The sequence below is a fragment of the Dermacentor variabilis genome, chromosome 9, assembly GCF_050947875.1.
Source record: "Dermacentor variabilis isolate Ectoservices chromosome 9, ASM5094787v1, whole genome shotgun sequence".
Classification (NCBI taxonomy): domain Eukaryota; kingdom Metazoa; phylum Arthropoda; class Arachnida; order Ixodida; family Ixodidae; genus Dermacentor; species Dermacentor variabilis.
This window is the reverse complement of record NC_134576.1, coordinates 140,692,177-140,719,738: the sequence shown is the minus strand read 5'-3', so window position 1 is coordinate 140,719,738 and position 27,562 is coordinate 140,692,177. Positions and strand designations below refer to the sequence as shown.

Below are 27,562 nucleotides of genomic sequence, written 5' to 3'. Positions count from 1 at the left end.
ACGAAGTCGACAGCGCGGGACGTCATGTTCGACGTGATGGTATCATCAGATTAAGTCATCAGGCGATATCGTCACGTGACGATGCCGTTAGCTCGTATATTCGAATTACAATCCGAAGCTATCACGTCTGCAGCTTTGTGTGCTTGTCGCACTTTGCTAATTTTTGTGACGCAGTTTGCTTTGCGAAATCCAATTTGTACCGTAGGGCACTTGCGCTTGGCGGAGAGCCTAGGAAAACGAGGAATGTGTGCTGCACAACCTCACAAGTGCGTGCACGCGCGTGCGTGGCGTGCCTGTGTACACATTATATCTGTCCTTGATGCGTGGGCGCTCCGCCCGTTCCATCTGTCGCACAGCTTGCGCTGCGACCGTAATCACCATTATTACAAACATTCTCTGAAAACCGTACCACCATATAGCGTCGGCGGCCATTCAAGCATACCTCAAACGGCAGCTGGAAAACGGCTCGGTCTTCGAGTTTCCGCGTAACAGAGATATGTTTCCTCGCATATTCGAATTACAATCCGAAGTTTTTAGGTCTGCGACTTGTGTGTAAGTCGTACTTTACGAAATATGCAGCGAAATTTAGTTTGAAAAATTAATTTGGTTCAACAACACACTTGCGCACACGTGTGTGCGCGCATGACGTACGTCGTTCGTGCTGGCGGTGGTGCTTGCCTAACGTCGACCACAGCTTGGCTGTACGTCCACTTTCGCCGGGTGGAATGGAGACGGATTTCTCTTTAGTTTGAGAAATGCACGAAGAGAACAAACAAAAAGACAGCGCGCAATTACGAAGTGATGGATAGCGATCATATTCATTTTTTTTGTACTGCAAAATTTACGCATTTTTTTTTTGTTTCTATCATCCACTGTAAATCGAGTTACGTCGTTAAGGGTCCTCTAAGGGGGACTGAATCGGTTATGGCTTATACTCCTACAGCTTTGCGAGTGTAGAAGTGTAAATTGTTGACAGTAACGCATTCTTAATGGTGCAAATCAGTTTACAGTTTGTAGTAGTCATATCCGTCTTTACTGGCGCTGCTGATGAAAATGGGGAAAAATAAACGCGTCAAATACTTTCATTTTTTTTTTCACTACGGCAAACGTTATCACGAACTCTAACCCAGCCGCACCTTGAAGGCTGATGACCTTTGAGAACAAGTTAGCTTACTGATAACAAAATTCCGAGGAGTGATGGCTAACCTTTAGGTTTGTCATAAAAAATCTCTGACCACTTTACTTTTGCATAGACCAGGCCATAGATCAGGCTGCATTCTAAACGAACAATTCAACCAGTACAAGAACGAGTCCCGGCCTTGGCTGGATATATTCTGCGATGAGCGAACGAAAGATTATTTAGAAGTCTCTGAGCAATTTTTTTTCTGTTCTAATACGGCAGCCAGTACTGTTCAACGACAGGGGGCAACGTTTGTGAACGATCAAAATAAAAGAAGCATTCTAAATTGCGGGATAAAATCACCACGCGCGCTCTCGCCTCGGCAAAGTGTTGTCACATGATTGCACTTTAGACGAAAGAACGGTTGCAGCGCCGGCGTTTTTGCATACGCAAAGTTCCACTGCTTTTTTTTACGTGCAAAGAAATTGCGATCACCTAAAAATTTCTCGTGAAATATTTTGGATGTCCACAGCAGGGGTAGCAAACCTAGCTCTGCCGTGGCCAGACAAAACATCTTACGCAAGCAAAGAATCGGCAATCCACTCGCCACTTGTTCAGTTTCTTAAGCACTCACTAATCCCAACACTCCAATACTAAGCGGAAACCTGCGCATCCAGCGCAACATGGATGATGACCGCCCACAAAGAGCACCTGCGCAAATCTCTTTCTGCGCTGTTCTCTTGGGAAGAACAAACTCGCCGAGAAGCAGTTCCCGCATTCAAGATGGCGGTAGGTAAACCGACTTTTTACGTTCTTCTTCTGATCCACTTCTGCCAATCGTTATTATCTCAAGTACAAAAAGGGATTCTGTGTCCATGGAAAACCCTGATCATTGACAATATCTTCTAGTTCGGCAATAATACAATGATTGCGCTGGGCATTCTTTTCCATCCCCGTTGTGGGCAGAATATCTCCCAGCGAAAAGACTCACTGGCTTCGAATCCGATTACAATGAATATGATTCTTTTTCTTTTGAACGCGCTTCAGCTTTGCCTGTCTGGTTGCATTGCCTGACAAGCAGTTTGTTTAGGTAGGTTACTGCCTGCCCGAGTTGTGGCGTGTCAGCATTTATCGGCCTCACTTTCAGGTTCATGTTGGAGTTCAGACACGCAGCGGAGTGAGGGGGTGCCGTTGCTGTTCAACGTGTGAAGGCTTCCAGGCAACAATCAATGAGCGTCATTATCAGACTTCGCAGCCGTAGCTTTTTGTTATTTCGTTACGATGCAACTAATTGTGATTTATTTGTCAGGAAATTAGTCTATTAATAAATAGGAAGGTAGCTACGTAACGAGAACAGCACAGTGCTTGAACGACAAACCAAAGGTGCAATATTTGAGCACTTCTCTTTCATTGCTGAAATAGTGTTACGGGACGGAATTTTCCCTTGATACAAAGACGTACGTTACTGATTGCAGTCTTTAATATAAATATCTGCGTCCTGTATATCTTGTAAAATTTGGCCATATGATAATGCGCTCACAATGTTCTACGTTTCTACTTCGATGCCAACCGAAAAAACAATTGCTTTCATTATCGAAAGGGCCGATGATTTATAGTTAACAACGTCGCTACACCATCGGTGCGATACTAAGATAACACACCACACAATAACTGAAACATCGATTTTATTTTCAAGCAGTCTCTGTTATGCCATTAGTTATACAGACCCGTTACACGCAACAATGTTGAGAAATCTGTCATTGACCAATAACACGAAGTGACTTTGTACAACGTAACAAATCTCTACACCGACACTAGCCACCGTTAACTTCTCAAATGTGACATCATAAAAAAGTAAATTCACTGCTTCTGATGTACAGCATGTCATGAAAGCACCATTACTGATGTCTAAATTATTAAGGCAATTTGTTTATTTAATATTTTATATACACGTTTTTTTTACACAGAAGTAATTTACAAAGCTTCAGAAGTCTTAGAACTGATCATTCGCAGTGACAATACGTAGATATAGGTGAACATTTTGTGTCATGTACACGTTGCGTTGACAAAGAAATTTTATAGAACAAACAATAAATTAGGAAACACTGTGCGAGCAGACACTGACAAAGCAGTTCAGCCGTAAAGCAACACAAGCGTCAAACTCAAAAGAGCGTTGTAGCTTTTACTGGTTTCACTTTGTGTTTCGCAGCGAAGCTCGTCTTTCTTTTCGCATTGCTTGTACACACATGAGCCCGTACTGTCTGTAGATCTTCTATAGACTTCAAGTAGACTGTTCTCCTTTTCCTATGCAATTGTCATTTTCACTTTACAAACTGTACAAGATTCCAAATACGACAATCGTTAACACGTCTGTTTCCTTTGATCTAATTGTCATCCATAGATTTCGAGACGACTTGATTATAGGCAGTCTAAAACGTTAGTTGAAATAAATTATATCTGGCGGCGGCGACCACGACGCACTGGGGATGGGATCCACAAGCGGTCGCGTACTTTTATTTAGGTGCACGTCAAAAAATATGAGGTCGGAAAAATTATTCTAGAGACCCACTAAGCGGCGTGCTTCGTAAATATAGGATTGGCCTCACAGTTCCTTAGCCCAGAAAGCAGTTCAAGCGCTTTTTCGCTACCTGAGGGCAACAGACTTGAGTGCCCGACTATAGACATCCTACACCTAAGTTCTCTCTCTCTCTCTCTTTCATTCCCCATTCCCCTCCCCACGTGTAGGGTAGCAAACTGGACTCAGTCTGGTTAATCTCCCTGCCTTTCCGTCTTTCCTTCTCTCTCTATCTCTCTGGAGACATTTTCAATGCGCGGTCCTCAACATTTCATTTCAGTTCGTGTACGTACTTTCTTCAGCCTAAACAAACCTTTTTCAGGGTCACGCAGCCATTGCTTGTAAACGCAAATTTGTACGGCGTTGAGCCACGAAACGGCTAGCGAAGTGCAACGCCTGCGGGGCACTCTTGAACGCAACTCGTAAAACTTCACTGAACTCGAATCTCGGACGTAAAGTTAAACGTATGTTAAAGAGAAATAAAAGTTCAGCTGTATAAGTACATCACCCTTTTATGATGCAAAAAAAGCCTCTCTTATAGTGGTAGGAGGTGTGATGGAGTCAGAAAAGACACAAGAACAATGACCAGCTCGCCGTGATGTCCTAGATTTGACAGCGTTTATTTTATTTATTTTTTATTTATTTATTTAATAATACTGTCAGCCCATGAAGGGCCTTTACAGGAGTGGAAAATACAAACACATACAAGGATACAGTATGACAACAAAAGCAAGTAAATGAACAGCAGTTTGCTTGGACATAAAAAGTTGTTTATCGGCAAAGCTAGATTGCATTGCATTCTAAGGGAAAAAAGAGTTATAAATTGTTTTAGAACTTTTTGTAGCGCCACAACGCCCTATATATATATATATATATATATATATATATATATATATATATATATATATATAAGATTTGAAATCCAGGATGTCACTGTGATGTGGCGGCAGTATATTTCCGGTGTGAAAAAAATTATCTTTGACCCCCATTTTCTTTTGTATTTACTAGCCTGTTACCGCTGTAATAACAAAAATAAATTTTTGAAACAACACTGTCAGTGCAAACTGACTTAATGTTTCTGTTTAGCATCTATTTAATGCTGCTTTCTTCCCTTACTTCTACGTGTTGATTTCAGCAGGCTGCGCAGTAGTATACCCTTTTCTAGAACAGTGCTATATATATCTATTGCTTTGGGAGTTAGAGATGAGCGTGAATAATAACAGTAATACCAATGTATAATTATTTATACGCAGTTATGATTCGTCAGTTTTCTTCTGATCTTTCGAAATCACAGCACTTTCTTTGACGCCAAGTGATTACCTCAATTTTGACGGACAGGTCATGCTTCGCCATGACGATTTCGGGAAGAGGTGCTTGTCGGAATGGTGTACAACAAAATCCTCAATTGTTAACATTCTTGCTATTGGTAACGAATTAGTGATTCATGTTCTCAGCTATATAGATCGATAGAAACCCATCTAGCTTTGTCGTCCTTCATGCAACTGAAAAAAATAAGTTACTGACGCATTCTAAAGACATTTTCAGAAACTTCTAGACGAAAACAAAAGTGGCAGATATTGTCATGGTTCAAAAGCCGCTTATACGTGGAAATAGCATTATGCAAAACTGAGGCTCCATTAGTATTGAATGGTGTTTTTACTGCCAGCAGGACACAACCATACAATTATACCAAGCGCCGATAAATAGCCGAGGCCGCACCATGTGACTGGTATATGAGGCCCTTTAGCAACACGACTCTCAACAGCGCTAGGGAATGTATTGAATGTGCCCTGAAGGCATGGCCAACACGACATCGTGAAAGTCCTCACACTGAAAGCGTCTCTTTCAGCCAAACAGCAGGTTTGAAGCAACATTTGACGTAAATGGATTCGTACGCGAGCTCAGATTTTATTAATAGTGAAAAATGAACTATTTTTGCTTCCACATGAAATTCGAATGCATCAAGCCTTCGCAGTTGGCTATCTTTTTCAAGAACATTTGAATGTTCAGGAGGTTTGCGAAGGATAATATTGAGAAATAAGGTCATCAGGAAAAAGCTCACAACCAGTGTTGCTGCGCTCGCATAGATTATGTGGTATTTGAAGATCTTGTGTACCTATTCATTTTGTTTAGGTCAGTGCAATGTTGAAATTCATCCAATATAAAAAAGTGGGCTCTGCATTTTTTGTTCGGATACATTCACAGATTTCTTATATATTCACTTTGTACATTTAGTGCGGAATTGCTAATTGTTCCTAAGTGGAAATCCCTCACGATCAAATGACGCTCTGCCCTCAGCAGTCATGGCAGCCGATTGTAAAGAAGGGAAACCAACAATGATTCGCAAATTGTGGTTACGATGATAGAATCGTTACATTTCTTTCATTCGACTGTTCTTAGGAGAGTCAACGGCCCTCGCAAAAGTGCACGTAACTTCTTTGACTCATTTACAATCTTACCTTATACATAATAAGCAGGTTTGTCTGAAGAATATTTGAGAGGTGCCAGACTTTGACGCTGCGAAAGAACGCATCTGTTGGTAGGTAACACTGCCGAACTACAGTTGTCGTAGTCTGTATACCGTACACTTGAGAAATCACTCAGTTCGAGTTCACACTTAACATCTTTCACTAACTCTAACAGGTAACAAGCGAACGTGTGGCACTGGATTTTCAGATCAAGAGACGCTCACCGGAAACGTGTGCGATAGCACAGTGTTTTCTTGTTTTATGAAGTAAAACCTACAGAGGCAATAACATATAGAAATGACGTAGAGTATATAAAGGGTGTCTCAGTGAATACTTTTCTAAAATTTTTAAGATAGCTTGTGACAGATAGCACAAGTCTAGTCCATTAGTTGGTCTGCTCGAAGAAGCGGCAATTATTCGCACAAAAAATCGAAATGCATCATCGGCAAATTAATAAAAAATCACCGATTAAGTTTTTATCTAATTACCTTATGGCACATATTGCAATTCACAGATTCTAGACGGGGAGTTCGCAAGGCGTATCCACTGGAAAGAATTGTGTGAATGACATCACTTTTTAGATATGGGCCGTCAAATTTGCGGTAAAGATTCACCGCCATTCCACTTACTTTCCTAACAAAACGTCATTTTACGCATCGAAGCAGAGCAGCAATTGCAATGCCAATGCATTTCTCGGCAATGTTCGGAAATTAATATCTCGAAGTTGGTGTCATCCTGGGAATTCGTTCCATGCGGATCCACCTTGCGAACTCCCCGGCTAGAATTCGTAAATTACAATATGTCCCACAAGGTAATTGGTTAAAATCATAATTAGTGAGTTTTGTTAATTAGTTGATTATGCATTTCAATTTTTGTGGACGTCCGCCTCTTGGAGTACACCAGCTCATGGACTAGAATTGTGCCATCTGTCACAGGCAATCTTAAAAAAAATTCCGAAAGTGTTCGCTGGCAACATCCGGTATAATGCGCTTTTTTGTCGGAGCACCTCAAAAACAGTCTCGCGGTGATGATCGTCGGAGTAGACGGCGTTCCACAGCGGTATGAGACGTATTCGATAGTTCTCAGTTCACGGACTTCACGTCGAAAAACACAGGCACCGTTTCGTCGTAGTTGCGGGTGACGCCGGAAGAGGTCGCACGAGGAGGCTTCCCTGGAGTGTACAAATTTCCCGGCCAGGAAGTCCTGAAAAAACGAGAACAGTGCATTTGGAATGTAAACTTAAATATACCTGTCTTGACCTGTTACATTGCCCAGGTGAAACCTGGTGCATTAATTTCACGCTTACATTACTGACGCGTACTAACCAAAGTACGCTTATATGTCAAGGACAAGCTCTGTCAAGGGAAATCAAGGTGCACAATTCAGAAACCATAGCCTGACTTAAACCATAGCGTTTTCCAAGAGCAGAAAAATAAGAATGATGCGATAGTGCATGAGACAAATAACAAGCGCCAGGCAGGACATTACGATTATGCTAAGTCGTGAATTTTGCTTATGTTGTAGAGCTCGCGGGCTGGGCTTTGAGCGATTCTCACCTTACTATAATGGTGCACTCTTCAACTCATATTAAAGGCTTACTAATAGAGCATATTTGCGTTTTCTTTTTTTCTTTTCTGCCCTAAATGAAAGTCCAAGATCTCCAAGCCCCACTAGAAGAAACGCTCACAAGCGTCAGGGTACCCTAAATAGCTGGTGCCCAAATGAACGCCCCAGCTACGATTAATCATTCCCCTTCCCCCCAATGCCCTTCTCAGTGACCAAAACATATCTCGAAGGCTATGCTTTCGCAAGCCACATGCGCCGCAAGTCAATGCAAAGCCTGAGACACATCAGGACCTCCCAGATGCCACTTATAAGCTGCTGTATGTTTCTACGAGCTAGCTTCGGTAGCGCTACTTGCAGTGTTGATGCGGCATGACGTCATCTCACATCTGCTCGCTTCGTTCCTGCGATTGTTGCGGCTGTCACACAATAACGAAGCCGCAACAAAGGAATGCAACACTCTAATTTACATTTTATGAGCAGCGCCGTCACACATAAGTAGCTTGATCAGCACAAAACGTCAGATAATATTCCAAATTGTCATGATGTCACGGCAGTGTCAATGATATCGTGTCGAACATACTGAAACGAACTTTTCTAGTAAACTTATATATATTTAATAACTGTTACGCAGCGTCCTTACTTGCCAAATCTCACCCTTTTAAGTGCAATAAGCGTGCGGTAACTTTGAAAATATATGAAGTAGAAAATACATCAACTACTCAATTTCTCTGTGCACTACGGTGAAAATTTTAAAATGTCGCGAGAACATATACTATAATAAAGAGCACGTTGTCATGGCACATTATTTCATCAAAATCAAACTGGTTTCCAGCCCGCTACGCCCGTGTGAGATACAGTTACCTGGCTTTGTACTCTTGAAGAAAACTGCGTGCTGCAATGTCTTAAAACGCCTGCCAAGAAATTGCTTATATTGTTTTTGTTTTGACAGTGTGTCTTCCTGAACATCTAGTTTCCTCGTGTTCATTGCGTGGGCTTGTTTAAAAGTCCTCGCACAAAAAAAATTTGCAGCTTTAACAGAGCCAGAAGCATTAACACTTTATATTCAGTTAGCGCCGAACGAGAATAACATTTAACAAACAAACATTTTTTTACACTCTCACTATATTTCACCGAAGCTCTCACTATTGCAATATTGTCGCTACAGACACTCACATCTTCAGCTGTGCTGGTCGATTCAGCGGCTGTCGACTGTGGCGCTTCTCTGAAGTCTATGGCACCCACTTCATGTCGCGCATCCAGGGCAGCCCATAGACCAGGTCCGGTGTGGTTTACCGCACAGTTACACCGATTAGCGTTCACACCGGCACACATGCAGCGCAGTGCAAGTCACAGCGCAACTACGGCGAAACGCAGCCTTCCTCAGACGAACCCGTTCGTGTGCGCGACCGTGTTCTCCTGGTGCTGGAATACGGACGACGCGGTCGTCTTGCCATTGGAGCGGTTCGAGGACAGGCGACGTATCTTCCGTCGCGAGCGACACATGAGCACGTCCTTCATGCTGCGCCGGAAGTTGTCCGACAGGAACGCGTACAGTATCGGGTTGATGAACGAGTTCATGTAGAGCACCAGCGTCGTGGCTATGGTCAGGCTCACCGCCGACCGCGACGCCCCTTCGTAGCTGGAGGACCAGTACTGGTAGAACTTGCGCGCGTGGAAGGGCAGGTTGCAGACGGCAAACCCGAGTACTACGGCCACCAGGAGGCGTATGACCTTGCGCCGGGCCCTGAGCACTGTTGCGGCAGCCTGTTGCTGGTAGTGTTGGTGAACTTGACTGCTGGCGGCGATGGGGAAGCCGTGTTTCTTGTTCCCCGCCTGCCGGGGCTTCTTGGCGACTCCTCGGGCTTTGTCCTGGAGGAGGCCCTCCCGGCACTGCGCTGCGCCACTTGAGTTGGCCCTCGGCAGAGGGAGCAGCTCCATCGTGGCCCTGCAAAGGCGGCAAGCAAGAAATTAGCAGAGAAGGTTTGTACAATAACACTAGGCGAAATGCTTAGCTATTTGAGATCCAGGCTGGCTAGCCTGAGGACAAAAAAAAATTCTGGAGAAAATTTTGGCAAAATATGAGGCATGTGTCTGCAGCAGCAAAAGTCCGGAGACGACTAGGCACATTTTATTAGAATACCAAGAATATTGACTCAGCCAAGACCGTAATAAAAGTATACTCTCAATAAGCACTGTGGTTCAAAGCTGAATGGATCATTAATTGCTGAGCGGTGGAGAAAAGCACGAATGTTCGAAGCACTAGTGAAAAAAAAAAAGCATCGAAGAGATGGATATGTACTCGTTACAGACATATACGTCACTTTACGGTGCACATGTAGAGGTTTTAATTAGGACAAAAATATATAGTCATCAACAAGGTGCTAGGCTGCAGTAGGTGTAGTGAAACCTGATTAGCTCAAGCAGGCTAGACGACAAATTGTGGCCAACCAGTTTCAAAGCGGATGCCATTTTAAATCAACGTCATCGTCACCTTCGCGGGCCACTGCAGGAGTAGGCCGTGGGGACGCTGCTTCGCCAAAGCTGGAGGCCGATGATAGAGTACATGACGCTCATAATGGCGAGCGGCACGAAGAAGCACACCACAAAGTTGAGCACGTCGTAGGTGCGCGAGTCGTAGAGGAAGCGGCGCATGATGCAGATGTGGATGGTACGACCCGGCTCGTCGTGGGAGGGCACCTCGGCCGTGCCGCACATGACCAGTCGTGGGCTGCAGAAGCCGGCGCTCACGAGCCACACGGACAGGACGACTATGCGGAGCCGACGTAGCGTAATCACGTGCTTGCTCCACATGGGATGCACGATGGCAATGTAGCGCTCGACGCAGATGACGGTCAGGATGCCCACAGATGCCGTGTAGCTGAGGGCCTGCGCATAGAGGCATTGGTGGGAACTGCATCATTGGCGGCGCGCGTTAAAAATTACCAATAAATTAAAGATAACGGAGGGTTAAGCGCGAAATTTCAAGGTTATTCAGAATTAGAAAGACTACTTGTCAAGGGAAAAGTGAGTTGAAGGAATGAGGACCCACTTCCTAGACACTCTTTGCATGTTCAAAGCTAATAAAAGAAACGTGTGCATATTAACGCCTAACATCACACAGCAGTCCTCACTGGCAACGAGTGATTTGCCTCATGACTCTATTCATGTATAATTTACTGCGACACTAACATCCTTCCACAGTGACGACCATCAAATTAATTTTTGTCTAATTTTTCTCACAGCCTTCACCAACAACGGGGAAGGTGGGCAAGAAAGCAAAGGTCAGAGGGTTGTCCTCAAATAATAATTTATTTATTTAAAGTCAAAGTGTGAAAAAAAAGTAATTGAAATTATATTGGCATGATAATTGTAAATTCTGTCGTATTAGAGAAAGAAAAGTGTTTAGGTAAATAATTTCGGACTTTATGTTCTATTTGAGGTATGGAATTTTATTTATTCTGTATGATGTTGCAGAATAAGAAGTAAATGCACCGACCGTAGCAGTCTGAGACTACGCATATCTTAGTAGTCTGTCTCTGAACTCTGTCTTTTATATTTGCTTGTACAAATACTACGCCGTATACTTGGTTTGACGTCTAGTAGCTCTTACGAACTAGCGAAGAATCATTTATCGTGCAAGAGAACGGGGAGTGGTTTTTACTAAACATAGGATGATAGACTTGTGGAAAGCCCTCCACTTTTGCAGCTACTCGAACATGCGGTCCCTGCCAAAGCTGCTTAAACAGGGCGTAGGTCCCCATAGATCTCTTTTTATCATCGTCCTGTGCAATGAAGCGGGAAAGCACGGTACTCCTAGATTGTCGTATGGATGCCACTATACTTCACGATACCGACTGCTCGATAAGCATTGGACGGGAAGTTACGGCCTTTATTGCTGAGGCAAAGCAGTTCTATCCCACAACGCGGGATGACCAGCGCGCTAGCGGAAGATAGCAGAGCAGCCTGCTCAGATTTTGCATAGCCTTGACGTGGCACATACCTGAATGAAGAAGTACATCCTGCAGAGGAAGTCACCAAAGGGCCACTCTCCCATCAGGTAGACGGACATGTTCTGGTAGACGCAAAAGAGGCCCACGCACAGATCAGCCACTGCCAGGTTTGTGAGAAAGAAGTTTGTGATGGTGCGCATGCGGCGGTGTACCACGACCACCAGTACCACAAGTAGGTTACCTGCGTGGTGATGGGTTGATGGTTGGGAGAAAGGGAGAGAAATAAAGATAGAAATTAGGTTAGTTTCAGCAGATCGACGATGGTAAATAAAACGGCGTCGTGTGCAAAGCAGATTTGTGAGGATATGAACTTTGGTGGCGCAGTTTCTTTATAAAAATTAGATCAGAAGAAGAAAAGCTTTCCACTTTACACAACACAAGGCATTATAGGAAATGAAATGCGGCGTACGGATTTGTGACAATACTCAGCGGCGTCTCTTTCCTTCTTTTACAACGATAGATTTTACGGATTCACTCTTCTGGTCGTTTTAATGTCCATTGGTGTCGTCGCTGGAATCCCAAAATCTTGAGAAGAAATTGCAAATAAAGAAAAGAACGATTCTCATTGTGCCACAAGGACCCGAGCTGACGGCAAAGAGATTGGCACTTCAGGATTCTACCTTTCAGCGGCTTTGCCAGTACTACAGCAGTGGGGAATGCAGACCATGGAGAGTGCGACCTTCTTCGGGTTCTAGCACGTCCCCTTCCCAGTTGCAAAGGCAGACCTTAATCAAGTTTTCTTCTTCTACGTATGGCAATGATTGAGTGCGTCGGCTTCGTCTTCATTACTATTATAGTGCTCATGCAGCCTGTTCTCATGATTACTGGATGGCGCTGACGTCATCTTACCTTTTTTTCAAGGATACCGTGGCGCCTATTAACGAGGTACCCTAGATGCAAACTTGAAAAAAAGGGGAGCAAATCCACCAGAAAGACGGTAAACGTTTGTTTTATTAAACCCAGTGGCTGAGCCGGCATAGGTAAGAGGAAGAAAAGCCCAGTCTGACGGCGCAACTTCTACAAACGAATGGAACTTATAATTATTTTAGCTCTCGAAAGAAAACTGCTCGCTCGCGTATACCTGGGAGTGTTCACTCCAACTGAAAGGACTCGCTAAACAATTCATAGCTGAAGGTGCCTTATATTTCACCAGCTATTACGTCCCTGCTTCGCGTTACGTGCGCAACTGTAATTTTTGTGGCTTTGAACTCGGACCTAACGCAAGATGGGGACCACTATTAATGCTAATGACTACCACCTGGCTTGCCATGCAAGATTATATCCATCACTACAGTCACCATAGTCAGATATGACTATAATGTGTAATCAATGGATAGAGGCTTTTATGAATTTTCTGCAGTTGCTGGAGCCTACTTGTTGCTTGGTGAAGCTGGAGTATTGAATTCATTGCACAGCCAGCATGTACGGTGACTCGCGAAGGTCCTGCTGTTGCTGCTGTGCTACTGAATGAAATTCCCATGGTGGTAGCGAAAAAGACCTCGCCGTTCCATTTTTTAAAAATTCTCGAGATGTTTTACTTCCTTCACTTGTCTCAAGTATTACTCTGACATCAAATCACAAAGAGAAGCTGATAATGACATATAGTAACTGGACTTATCAGCTGTGAAATATTTAACGTACAAAATGGTGGTTTGTTGCGTTCTTTGTGGCGGTGTTACAGTCCATACAAACGGTAGGAATAACGATAAATCACAGGACAGAATGGTAACTTCCCTACTAACTATTGAATAGACTTATAGGTAACTTAGATGTGTTAAGCCTTACTTAGGTAATTAATCTGGACAACTAATTTGAAGTTCAACTATTGATCTCATTCAGCTCTTCAAAGGTCCAAAGGAACACGAACATGAACAAAAGCGCACTCCAGTCTGTGTTCGAGTTCCCGTTTTCTGCCTCCTAACCTTCGCAGCGTTGAAGCCAAATAAGGCTATTCCAACTACTCCCAACGCAAGGCCTTCATAAAGTTGAACTAACTTGGTTACTTCAAAGTAAGTACCATATCTTGTTCCTTATTTTTTCCTACGCTTTGTATGTGCATGCTGTAATACTGCCACGAATAATGCATCGCCAATAGGAGCGCCAGCAAACAATATTGAGGTGTGATGCGCTTCGCGCCGCTATCATCTCTGCTATACGGCAGTCTTTCAAATAATGTAGGCAAGAGAATGGTGTGAAGCTGCATCACTTGCCAAAGAAACTAGTGTTTAAGCATTTCATATACAGGAGACAGGCTCCTAACGCCTTAAGAGACTTCATATATCTCGTGGGTGTGCTCTACCGCAAAGTCTTCCGCGCAAATTTGTTTCCGAAGAAAAGACTTCGTTCGCTGGAAAGTTAGCTGAACGATCGTTGGGCGTGAATGTCCCCGTTGGGGCGAACGTCTTATCGAAGTGTGGTACGTGTAGCATACTGTGAAAGTGATAAAACCATGGCATCAAGTTCAGCTCTTCCTTGACGTATATTGAAAACCGTGATGGGGCGTGAAGCGAAAAGGTCGTCATCGTAAAGAAAAAGAAAAACAAAGAACTTATCGCTCCCATGACAATAAGGGCTCTCATTTGTTTTTTGTAAGGAGCGAAAAAATCAAGAAATCTGCGTGGGTCGACGCGTCGCAGGCAGTGTCAAATAGGGTCGCACATGCAGTGCGTCTCTTTTGCATGTTACGTTGACCCTCTATCGGCGCGTGCTGAATTTTCCTTAAGTCGACGTACGGTTTTCTTCAGCCGGATGAACAAGCCTTGTAATGACACGGACCCTCACTAGGCTTCGCTGCAGAGCATATGTGCTGAGGGTTGATAAGTACGAGTTCGACAAACGTTCGCAAAATGAAACGAGCATGACTCCACCGACTGGGCTGGTCAGGTGTTCCACGTCTTGCTGCTATGCGCTTGCATGCTATTGCCATCGTAAGCAGCGTTCTCGATCCATCGCTTTAACGATTGCCCCAATTTTCCGCGTTTCGCAACGTTTTCGCTCGATGCCTCACTCGAGGCGACGTGTACCGCCATTCATGCACGGTGAAGCTGTGTTCAACAGCACATTACGCCGACAGGAGCGCTGTGATTCCCGGCATCTCATCCGCTTCTACCCGATTATCGCGTCAGCGCGTTCTTAAAGCGGCGTCCCTGAAAATAGATGGCGAGTATTACCACTTATCAAATCAACTGCCCGAGGGCACCACTTGCATACACGACGGATCCACCCCTCAAATTCCATCTGTCTTACTCAATGCCAGTCGAAAGGGACAGTTCTCAATTGGTCGGTGATGAAAATAAATTTTATCGGGAGGCTCACCTAATAGATAAGTGTGTTTAGGCAAACAAACTGACAAGCGTGGTAATGCTATCTCAAGTGCAACTTCATTAGATCGGGAGCAGTTTTAACGCGATAGCGTTAAGGAGCTCGTGTCGCAGAAAAGCCGGTGTCGTCGGCGTCCGCGGCGTTGGCCGTGAGCGATAAATCACGGCAGGCACTTCATAAATAAAAAGCAACTTCCAAGATGGGCTGGTGAGAATCGAACCAGGGTCTCCGGAGTGTGAGACGGAGACGCTACCACTCAGCCACGAGTTCGACGCTTGAAAGCGGTACAAACGCGCTTCTAGTGAACGCGGTGTTGCCTTAAAAACGTGCCGTACAAAGTTGTACTGCGGTGTATATCGGTAATTATGAGCATGTAACTTACAGAAGTCGCATTTACACGAGTAGCGAAGTAAGTTTCCGCCACATTTCTTCTGCGCTTACCGCACACGCAGAGCCATCTTGCGGCAAACACAGAAGACCCCCTGCTCTCAATGTACGGCGCTGCCCCGACAGGTGGCGCGCCATGCGCGCATTGGGGCTGTGCGCGGACCGGTGCCAGGCGCGTCGCGGCTCCGACTCCCTCTCCCCTGACGACGCTTCGCCGTGCTCCCACGCGGGTTGCAGAATCAAGCGCCGTTCCTTTCTTTAGATCACTATCTATCTATCTCTCTGCCCGTGCCGATCACAACGTTTGGCTGGCGTAGATCGTTTCCCCCTCCGAGACACCAAGTTCTTTGGTTCGTTCCGTTATCTCAGGCGCACGTTTCGTTGCCGCGCCGAACGCTGCGTTGCTCGACGCTCTCCGTGTGATAGGTGGCCGCAAAGTCCGATGCGGGGCGCCTCGTAAGTGATCCCTGCGCGTTGCGCATTGTCTTACACCCCTTGGTGGGTCGATGGGAACGCTGTCGCGTTCCACTCTTGAAGGCGAAGCTTAAGCGTCCTCCAATTTTTTTTTCAATTAGGATAACAAAGGAAAGAGTGCTCTGAGAAACACGGCATGGTGTCTCTCCATTCTATACATCTGCCAGTCGCCTATTAGCACTGCTTCATTTTTTTAGGCGTTAGACGTATTGTTTCAAACGCATGCAGTTTTATCCTTCAGAATATGTTATGTTTATTTAGATACAAAATAAATAAGAGCACACTGACACCAGGAAAAACCTCCTGATAGCTTCATGTCTGTACGAACTTAATCACAATACAGCTGACTGTGTCTGACACTTGTTTCGCGCATTTCACACACACCATATTTATGACGAAATTGCTACTATTAAAGATGAACTTGGACCGCTTCAAGTAAGGTTACCGTTTCACGTTTTCAACAATACTGCCAAATAACTCTTGCAAGTAAGGCTTGCTTGACTACCGACACCTAAAACGAAAGTTCATTAATTACGCCCTAAATAGATAATGTTGTAATGAGGCTGGCATCCACGGGCCCAGTGTTCTTGATATTTCTAAGGATCCACTCGGTGAAGCTACAGTTTCCATATGCATTGTCTAAGAAACGCTGAACTAGCCTTTAAATTCTAAATTTTTCAATTACAGCAACTGTAAAGACGTAGCTTTGAATAGCAATATAGCACGTGGATGTCTGCTGTACCGTGCAGCAAAAAAGAAATGTGGTTCCTTACAGCATATTACGGTGAACTGCACTGCAACCTTGGCGGGTTCGCCAAACTTGCATTGGGGCTAGAGAATTGGTCTTACCAAAGAAACAGCAGCAAAATACGATGGAATACGCCAAAATGAGGCTGACGCGGACGTCCATCCTTTGGAAGATATCCTCGTCAGCTTCCGCGGAGGCCCACACACCGGAAGCGGAAGTGGCCGACCCGTTTCCGGCAGCGTCCAATACGTCCACCGTGCTGCTGTCATTGGCGTCTGGAGGAGCCATAACTCAGGACGGGCACAGCACCTGAAGAAGAATTGCCAGTACTAATGTAAGAAGGTGAAACAACTATATAGCTGCTGTCAGTGTCGTAATAAACGGGGTGTACCAGCGCTAACGCTAGCCGAGCCATGAAAAAAACAAGAAAGCTGGCTCAATATGTGATTATGAAACTTGCGGTGTTCCGTCATAGATTGTCTTCCCCCAGTAGGATTAATTTTTGAGTGATAATTATTTGGCTAAATACAGGAGATGACTAATTTTTTTTTAATGCAGAGCTTCGCTTTTGACGGGAAAGCTGTTGCTGCCTCTTAAATAATCCATGCATTCAGTCATTCTTCTCACGCTTTGTCCTGCGTAAATATTTTTTCGCCTGCACTTGTAGAGCGCGAAATACAAAAAAAGCGGTGGCTTTGGGCCTTCGCACGCCACGACACCCGAGATCTCGCAAGTGATTTAAAGCAACGACGCTCATCGGCCGACTCGGCCACCGTCTGGAAGTGGCAAGCTGCATTGTAAAGCAATGCACGCCCTTAAAAGTGAATGAGGGCGTAAATTATTTTGCAGTAAGATTGTGTTGGCCTCCCGTTCATTGCGAGCTGCATATGCCGCGAAACGATAGCAGCCTATAGCAATGACCAGGCTGGTGTCAATTCAGACAATCAGCGAAATTAGTTCGTTCAAATCATTTTAGGGACAACTGATGTCGCGGCACGCGGGTGTACAATATCGCGGCACCTTTTGTGTTTCTTGGGGTACGAAAAGAAATTACGCAGAATATAACGCGGTAAAACCACTTGAGTGGATTGTTCTAGATCGCATTAACAATCTTTCCATCAGAAGCCGCTCCATGAATAAAAAAAGGAATGTTTAATTATACTTTATTAATTAGGCCACAATCAGCACTTGGAGGCAGAAGAGAACCCTACCGAACGCCGTAAGTCTCACAATCGTGATTGCAACGGTTTTTCGTAACAGCTTGGCTAAGGTTAGCTGAGACTGTATAGCTGAGGTTATTTGAGGAAGCCTAACACTGAGCAACATTGAAGTACCGATGTGGAGCACCATTACTGCTTGTCCATTCTCCACCACTAAGGAAAGAAAGAGAAGACGTGCTGTCGTCCTCATGCAAAACAAGAAGATTCTTATTATGTATCCATGTATTAGTTGAGCCACTTTGAATATATGGATGACATGCCAACACGTCCAAATCACAAACCTGATTGTTCATTCATTCTTTGTAAGTGTCACTTTAACGCCACACTTGTCGGAACGAGTGCGAACTGCTGTCAAGCCGCGTCCGCTTGAGATGGCGATGACACGGCGATCTGTCTTGTCCTTTTCTGTCTTCTAGCACACTCCGTGGTTTCAGGTTTTGTCATATTTAGCGCCAAACCTGCTGTGGCAGCACAGAGGCCACGGCATTGCTCAGCTCAGCTCGGGATCGAATCCCGGTCGTGGTGGCCGCATTCCATCGGAATGTGAAAACGCCGGTGTTCTGCGCGTTGTGTGCACGCTAAGAATCCCGGGTGGCCAAAATTATTCCCGACTCTGCCACTATGGCGTGCCTCATCGTGGTTTTGGCACGTGAACCCCTATAATTTATGTGCTATAGTTACCATCAATACGCATCATTGACACGAAATACCGGACGTCTGGACCATCGGAATGAGTTCCTCGTAATATCAACGTGAAGTTCTTATGGAGATACGGATAAGCTGTATACGTATTAGATCCTTATAAAATAAAATATGTCGTTATTAGGAATCCACACAAGAGTGTCTCATATTTTCGAATGTGGCCTACTTTAGATGAATGCCCTTACACTACCATTACTACGTCCCTTCATCCGCAATGACGAGTTCCAGGTATGTGAGTCAGCACATGAGATGACCTACACCCAATGGACGAAGCCGGTGTAATCTGCTGATTGCCCGCATCTGGGCGCTCTGTGATGGCCAATCGATACAAACGCCAGCTACCTCTGGGGGTCGGTGATGTCTACAGAGTCGCTGTCGGCTCACCTTGGCACGTACCACGAAGTGGCTTAATGTGTACCGTGTTGGAAACGACGTAGATCAACTGTGTTGAATCATATTTCCTTCTCGAAAGAAAAAAGAGGGGGGGGGGGAGCGGGACTGATATATCGTGTATGTTTGGTGCGGCGTAATCGTTAGTGGGGCTTTTGGTCTGTTTGGGAAGTTTCGTGTAAGCGTTTGACTTGTGATGGAGATGTAGTCTGCTGTACACTTGGTTTCCATTGTACATTGCATGGTTTCGTGTTGTTTAGAAAGGGATTTGCACAGAATGGGTGGCGAGAAACACACTCTAAACTTCACTACTTGCCTTCAACGATTGCAGGTTTTTCAAAATGAGACACCTATGAGAGCGTCAAACCAGCTATTGCTACATTGAGTCAACCATGGAAGACAACGAACATTTTTTGCACAGTAACGTATGGCGATCTCGTTTGAAGACAGTCCTTGAAATGGAAGGTAACAACCGACGAAAAAACATAACATACACAAGCAAGAAGCTTGTTTTTATGCATCATTGGGTCAATGTGAAGCTGAGAGTGAAGCAGTGCCCTTATTTAAATGAAGGCAATCCCAGTTCCGAAATTTTACCTGCTGCTACAGGAAAATAAGTGAACAAGAAACAGAAATACAACAATCTGAAAAAAAAACGAATTATGCGGAATGTAAAAAAAATATGCGAAAATTTATTATCCTGCTGGAACTCTTGTTATTCTTCTTCTAATAAAGTGCATATGACATCAAGGATTACACATGTCAGCGAAGCTTAGCGGCGTCATAAATTAAAAGCACTAGTCCTTCATTGTTGTTGCGGTTCCCGCATGGAAAACCCCGTCGGCCCAGTACTTTTCCAGGTTTGACCAACCGGATTAACATCTCTTGCGGTTGCAAAGAATGCTGTATTTTTCCACGACTTTCTTCCTGCACATATTTTATTTTGCCACCAGGATGAAGACACGCAGGAATACTATTTCCCGAATTTGTTATAATGCGTAACCTCTGTACTGCTCCCACCCCGCCTTTCTTTACTTTGAACCCATTTACGAAAACACTCAAGGTACAGACAATCCTGTTCTATCTTTCCAGTGCATTTCTTGAAGAAATTACGGGCAGAACGAACCGTCTTGTCTAAGGGGTTTGTCTTGTCTAAGATTCAGTAATAGTCTATTTTTTCTTTTTAGGTGCACATTACAATTGCGAAGCCGAGCTACAGTCATGCTTGCTAAGCAGGAACCGTAAGCCCAGCACACCTTTGGAAATATGCGGCCGTAAAATGTGCCAATACATTCACATTCCAGTTAACAGTTTCAAGACGGTCCTAAGTGGAACATTCACCTCACTACCTCACTTTTAGCAGATTTCGGGACAGATATCTCAAAGGTGACGCTAGTCGTGCGCTTCCTGATAAACACGTGTGAATTTGTTACTGCTAAGCTGCAATTTCGCCATTGAGTAGTGAATATAAAAAAAATAATTAGTGACTGTTTTTCATTAGTCACTTGGACGTAGACGACTTGTCTACAAGCAATATCCACTACCACAGGTATACCACCTAAACACACTGAATTATGCAATTTGCTCCATGCAACTTTGATTTAAAAAACAAAAAGAAACATCGCGCAAGGAACGCAAACAGTGAATCTGATAAAAAATATTTGCTCTTCTATAAGAAAAGCGCGACACAGTATCAGAAATAACTGTACTTGCCACGTGAAAATAAATGTAATGGCAAGAGAGAAGCGCATAGAAGAAGCACGATGTACAAACTGAGAATCTTATCTAAACGATTAAAGAAAAATTAAGATAATTAAAAATAAATTTAATTCCTTGTTTATGTCGATTATATATTTAGTTTTTGTCAGCGAATCTCCCGCGTGCTTATATAGTGTGTTTAGGCCTCCTCTTGGGCTGCACATAACACAGCAAACACATCGTCAGTTACAGTCCGTCACTCTTGCGCGGTACGCGACATCACTGTCACAGCCGCTTGTCCAAGCCCGTATCCTTCATAAACCGAAGTAGTCCCTTCGTCGCCTTCAGCTGCGATGTCTTCTGTCGGCGATATGTGAAAATGGTTGCAACTGACAATGGTCTATTGTCCAGGTGCGCTAGAACGGACGCCATGGACTGTCTCATCCCCCCATCCCGCTCCCATGTGTAGGGTAGCAAACCGGTTACGCTACACTGGCTAACCTCCCTGCCTTCCTTCTCCACTTTTTAACGCGATAGCGTTAAGGAGCTCGTGTCGCAGAAAAGCCGGTGTCGTCGGCGTCCGCGGCGTTGGCCGTGAGCGATAAATCACGGCAGGCACTTCATAAATAAAAAGCAACTTCCAAGATGGGCTGGTGGGAATCGAACCAGGGTCTCCGGAGTGTGAGACGGAGACGCTACCACTCAGCCACGAGTTCGACGCTTGAAAGCGGTACAAACGCGCTTCTAGTGAACGCGGTGTTGCCTTAAAAACGTGCCGTACAAAGTTGTACTGCGGTGTATATCGGTAATTATGAGCATGTAACTTACAGAAGTCGCATTTACACGAGTAGCGAAGTAAGTTTCCGCCACATTTCTTCTGCGCTTACCGCACACGCAGAGCCATCTTGCGGCAAACACAGAAGACCCCCTGCTCTCAATGTACGGCGCTGCCCCGACAGGTGGCGCGCCATGCGCGCATTGGGGCTGTGCGCGGACCGGTGCCAGGCGCGTCGCGGCTCCGACTCCCTCTCCCCTGACGACGCTTCGCCGTGCTCCCACGCGGGTTGCAGAATCAAGCGCCGTTCCTTTCTTTAGATCACTATCTATCTATCTCTCTGCCCGTGCCGATCACAACGTTTGGCTGGCGTAGATCGTTTCCCCCTCCGAGACACCAAGTTCTTTGGTTCGTTCCGTTATCTCAGGCGCACGTTTCGTTGCCGCGCCGAACGCTGCGTTGCTCGACGCTCTCCGTGTGATAGGTGGCCGCAAAGTCCGATGCGGGGCGCCTCGTAAGTGATCCCTGCGCGTTGCGCATTGTCTTACACCCCTTGGCGGGTCGATGGGAACGCTGTCGCGTTCCACTCTTGACGGCGAAGCTTAAGCGTCCTCCAATTTTTTCCTTCCTTCCTTGGGCTGCAAGCAAAGTTAATCATAACAAACGTGTCCATCTGCCCACTTTGCTGCAACGACCACACTTGCAGAACTAAGTTATAACTTTTTGATTGTTGGTACTAAGGTAGTGGCTTTGTGACAATGCTACAATTTAATTTTTGATTCTGGCCAAATGATTGAAAGGTACCTTGTGGGGCATCTCCTCGAAAGAAATAAGCGCAAATAATTGCTTCTTGCAAGGTCAATGCCTAATTCATGTAAATATAGCTATACATTCGGGTTACTGTCGTTCGCGATGACTAATGAAGGAATAACTGCGGAACATTTTTTTATTTAAGGACACTCTAAAAAAAGGAAAACGCTCTGTCACATTTATAAACTGATGAAGTGTGGTTGCAAAACTCTACTTTTGCTATTTTTAGCGGCAAGAAATCATCCACTAAAATATAGCAAAGGCGAGGCTTCCATTTTCGAATTTCGCGCCAATAGCTCGGCGCTAGTACGTCAGTGTGACGTCAGGGACTTCAAAATATTTTGTCGCATTCGGGTTGTTGCGGTGCAGTAAATGTTATTGAAGCATAATCAGTTGAATCTTCGTCGCCTTTAGAATAGTACAATGTAGTCGATCATTACCGACAAAAACTGGACTAGTGCCAAGCAGATGCAGTCAGAATGGATGACGTCGCGGCTAGTCGGTGTAAGACCTTATCGACGGCTTCGCCACCACTTTTTAGATCTCGCTTATTGCCTGAGTTATCAAGCCTCTTCTCCTTGTAACAGCTCCTTTTTTTTAGTTTTTTTATTTCGCTTTCTTCATTGAGGACGATCACGTACAAAACAGTTCGTAATTTTTTGCTTGAGTAAGTGCCCTTTATATATATATATATATATATATATAATTTATGTTTTAGGCCTGGATGCGGTTATGCCTCAAGGTCGTTATTTGCCGTCATCGTATTGCGCCGTCGAGCGAGGCGTGCCACCCACCTTATCAGAAGCCACGCAGCTTCCCTGGAGGGGCACTATGCCAAGGCATTAATACTTTGCCCGCAGCGTCGAAAATCAACGTTTTTCCTTTTCTCTGGCTCGCACTAGCTCCTCTTTTACTCGCTGGCTCACAAAGGACCAGAGAGATAGAGAGAAAGGAAGAGAAGGAAGCAGGTGGAATACTGCCACGAACAATATTTCGCGATGCGGGCTCCACAGCCTTTGTCCGTGAAAGACTTCGAGGAAAATATGGGCTTTACGGTGATGAGGCTGAACGATGCCATCCTTCTTTTTTTTTTATTAAGGAGGAGGACGGTGCCTTTAGGGGAGTGGGGTGGGAAAATCAAGACTGAGGAGATTAGCGCTGTCAGAGAGTGCCACGTTCCTCCTCCTGAATGCTTCTTCAGAATATTTTGAATGGCTCCCGTACCTTCGCGAACATTTCTTCTTCTTTCTTTCTTTTCGCTATCATCAAGTTCCCTCTTTATTGGAAGCCGGAGAAACTTTACGAGGAGACCTCGACTACCACTACGTGAAGCTTCGCGCAATAGCACTGCCACCATTAACTCGGAGCGCCTTTCAGACATTTTCGACGACAAACTGAATTAAATCGTAATCAACTCGACCTCTTCGCGAGTTTCGGCAACAACGAAAGGACGCAGCAAAAGCGAGGCGACTAATGCCGAACTTTCTCGACAAACGTATTCGTACGACGTAGCGGCGCCAGATGTCTGGGCACCGCCTTGGCACTCGGCCAAGGCGGTGTATATATACACTATACCGGTCAACGTTCAGCGTTCATACGGTCCGCGTCGGCGTTTTCACGCAGTGCGGTTTGCCCTGCTGTCATCGCTCAGGTCAGTGCGGCAACAGCAAAAGCGCGTCGTCTTCAAGGCAACTTGTTGCAAGAGCGTTCCTCTGGCATCTTCGCATAGACACGCCTTATGAGCATGATTCTGGCAACGCTTGGTGGCTGATCGAAATCTCAGCATACTCATAACTACTTCCTATGTCGCTGCGACCTCGATAGTTCTGCAGTTGGTCAGATCGATGTCACCCTTTTGTTCTGCTTCCATTGTGTCGTGCTCTGGCTAAAGCAAAAGTATACAGATGGCGCATTTTGTCTAGTGATACAAAAGAGCAAGAGAAAACGCAGGACAAAAGCAGTGCGGCGCGAAGTGGCATACTGTGAGCTTTCCCTATACCTATGCCACAGACAGCCCTTTGCAGGCGCAACCATCTTTCAGCCAACAAGATGTTTCCAAGAGTTGTAAAAAAGAATTCACACTCTGCAAGTTCGATAACATTACACACGGACTCCACGCGTAGACGAATAAGGAGAAAAGAAGATCCTCAGTCTTGCGCAATTATCCCAGTGCTGAACCTTTTACGGCGACAGCAGCAGACTTTCAAAGAGGTCACTGCCGTATTATCTAGAAACACTGTAGTTGCTGCTCTTCTGGGTGTTCGTGAAGCAAATACTACTAATTTGCTGAGCGCACAACTTTGAGTTATTGCGCTCTGGTACTGTCTGCTGTGGTTATCGAAACCCATGTGCAGATGCCACAACTCTCAGCTTCCGCGGCGCACAAATTTGCGTTCAGGGTCTATTGCGCGAGAGCGCAGTGCTTAGTGTGTCGGGCTCTCAAATGCGCATTGCCGCATGACAATGAGTTATATTTTGAGAAGTATCAAATTCAAAGGATAAGGGCTCATGACGGCGCAATAGAAAGCAAGTTCTTTGTTGTTTGCAGTATAAAAATGTTCAAGAGCCGCTTTGCTCTGTTGTGCAGCGGGATATAATCTTCATCATGGGCGTACGCAAGCAGTACCTACTTTTGGGCTGATTGGTTTGATAGAGTTACGGGTACAGGGGGCAGCATTCAAGCGACGCAGACACGGATAAACAAGGATGTTTCGCTACCGTCCTTGCTTTCGTTTCTTGTCCGCGCTACACCCATGTTGGCTGACTGAACAGACAAGAATGACTTCTAGTTAGTAATCGCTTATTTCGTTTACAATCATCGCAAGCGGCACGCACCCGAGCCTTCAGCAATACTTCCTGCGGAACGTTTCGTGTTAAGAAACAAAATGCCGTACGGGAGGTCGCGTTCTGCAATGTGGCATGTAGGTCGCGGCGCCGCTCACGAACCGCGGGGTCATTGCTCGTCGCAGGCGCGGTGCAGTTCACCAAGCTGTCGCAGGTGCAAAAAAAAAAAAAGAAACAAGAAAAGAAGGGAAAGAAAGAGGCAATAGCAGAAACGACTGCGAAACATGGTTTGGGGTCGTCCCTGGAAAATCGACCGGTGCAACTCCGGCTAATTGGGGCGGCAAGGTGAGGAGAGCGTGCCGTGGCCGCCTCATCTCAATTTGCCGTGGCTCGGTCGGCGGGCGCTAGGAAAAGCTCCGACGGAGGGACTGCTCCGAATGTGGCGGCGCTGCATGTATTACAGCAAGGCGACAAAAAAAGAAAGCGCGCCGAGTGCGTTCTGTCGAAATAACCGGAACCGAGGTGCCTGCAAGCACCGTACGCACAAGTCCTTGAGCTGCGAGATAGCTTGTGCACAGTATTAGAGCAGTCTAAACGATAAATAAAAGACGCGGGCCTTGAATTACCTTGACTTTGCCAACGTTCGAGTGGTTGTTAATGGGCTGAAATTCGATACAGCTCTTGGTAGCGTGAGTGTAGCTGCATTCAGCGAGCCAGCTGCACGGAGGGGGTAGGCCCTCATGTTTTTCTGTCCTTCCGCGTGGATCTGTCGACGTTTAAAACATCCACAGGAAATGCTGCTCCTACAGCGGTAAATAGGACAAACACTTACAACCAGGTAACGGAAATGCCCCTAACAGCAGCAATAGCTGCAAAGCGGAACAACGCAAGAACGGTTCTCAGAGCACAGGCGACGACGACAACTCTATTTCGCTATAATAACAGCTTGGGGCTTGTTGGTTTTCGATCCTGGTGTTAACAGCGTAAAACGCAGCGCTTGTGGCGTCGTATTCTCGTCTCGTGCCCCGTCTGCGTATTGCGCTGTTAACACCAGAGCAACTGTTTGAGCAACAAGAACTTACACAAAATATAATACAAAGAAGCAAAAGTGCTTCAGAAGGCATCGATGGTGATTGTCAGTGTAAACGAATAGCCGAGCACTTCCAGAAGGGCATTCGCTTCCTTCAGGAAATTATGCACCTGAATGCACATATTTATTACAGTGAGCATATTCAGGTAACGATTCTTATTTCATTACTTAATTCCGCTGAAGACGAAGCCATTAACCAGCACATCTGCAGACGAAGTATATATGGCTATAACATATTGAGACGTGTACATTGCTTATCCTTTTTTTCCGGTGGTTGCTTTTCCGCCTGCTACAAAACATTGCTGTTAAAGTTATCGCTCGGCGCAGCGTGCGCCTGCGTGTACCAAAATCTTCTCGATTGTTGTTACCGATTCCATTCGTTGTCTATGTTGTCACCCAACCTTGAATTTCGGATTGCATGCGTGACGCGAATAATTTTACACATTCTGGAAGGCATGATGCGTGCTCTACATATTAAGATGGCATGCATATACGCCGAGTCATGCATAAATACTCGATGCATTTGACCCGTATATCAGATTTCGACAGTGCTCGCCGCCATCGCTATTTTTAAGTCTTACTTGTCTTTCTGGACACACGTTCGCCCAATAAAGAGTAAGTTTTCATGACTCGCCGTTGTGCGACTGTCGGCGCCTTCATAGTCACTACAGTGTGACAATATAGGCCGATTTGTCATACGTATGTGTTGTCTCCAGTGGTGCGAGCGCTGGCGTGGAAGACGTCAAGGAGGAGAAAGTTAGCTCCCGGTCGCGCTGCGTTCCGTAGTGGTATATAAAAATAAAAAGAACAGTTCAGTGCCTGACGCTGCCCGTCTTCCTCGCGTTAGCTTCGAGAAGCTCTCACACTCAACCATACAAACACATTCCCAAACCTACTCAGACACAGCAAAATGTACCCACTAACATATCACGGCATCTGCTCCCTTTGCGGTGACGCACTCTCTACACTCTTCTACATATCGTGGGGGTGCGGGGGCAAACCTCAACACTAGGCGCCTAGCGCGTCATTTCAGTGGTGGGAGTACAGCTGACCGGCGATACCCTGGCGGGCCAAGAAGCGCTCGTCCAGCAAGTTCGTCGAGCAGCCATGACCAGTGGAGCCCTGGAATGACGACACCCCCCACTCGACCTGAAGAGCAACGACCTCGATTGTTGTAATTGACGTTACTTTTCTTGTAAATCTCCATGGGTCCTTTTGTTTCCATTCGTTGCACCCAATTTACTGTCCATGTTTCTTTCACTTTCTTTCTGATATTTCCTGGTTATCTCTTTACATGTTTAATTACCCTGTACTTGGTTGCCAACTTTCTTGACTTTCTTTCGGGTGGATGGATGGATCAATGCTGCGAGCGTCCCCTTGGAACGGGGCGGTTGGCTGTGCCACCAAGCTCTTGTTATTACATT

General features: G+C 45.4%; 1 protein-coding gene across 1 annotated transcript in view; it reads right to left on the bottom strand.

Annotated features, from left to right (window-relative positions):
- Window positions 1-8,917: 8,917 nt before the first annotated feature.
- Window positions 8,918-27,562, bottom strand: part of LOC142558220 (trissin receptor-like) — an 88,455-nt gene continuing 69,810 nt past the window's right edge. The window contains exons 2-5 of the mRNA XM_075670375.1: window positions 16,771-16,978; window positions 11,730-11,920; window positions 10,221-10,615; window positions 8,918-9,674 (exon numbers count right to left, since the gene is read on the bottom strand). Of these exons, the coding sequence (XP_075526490.1) occupies window positions 9,110-9,674; window positions 10,221-10,615; window positions 11,730-11,920; window positions 16,771-16,957 (1,338 nt within the window). The 5' untranslated portion in view covers window positions 16,958-16,978 and the 3' untranslated portion in view covers window positions 8,918-9,109. The remainder of the gene's footprint in view (window positions 9,675-10,220; window positions 10,616-11,729; window positions 11,921-16,770; window positions 16,979-27,562) is intronic.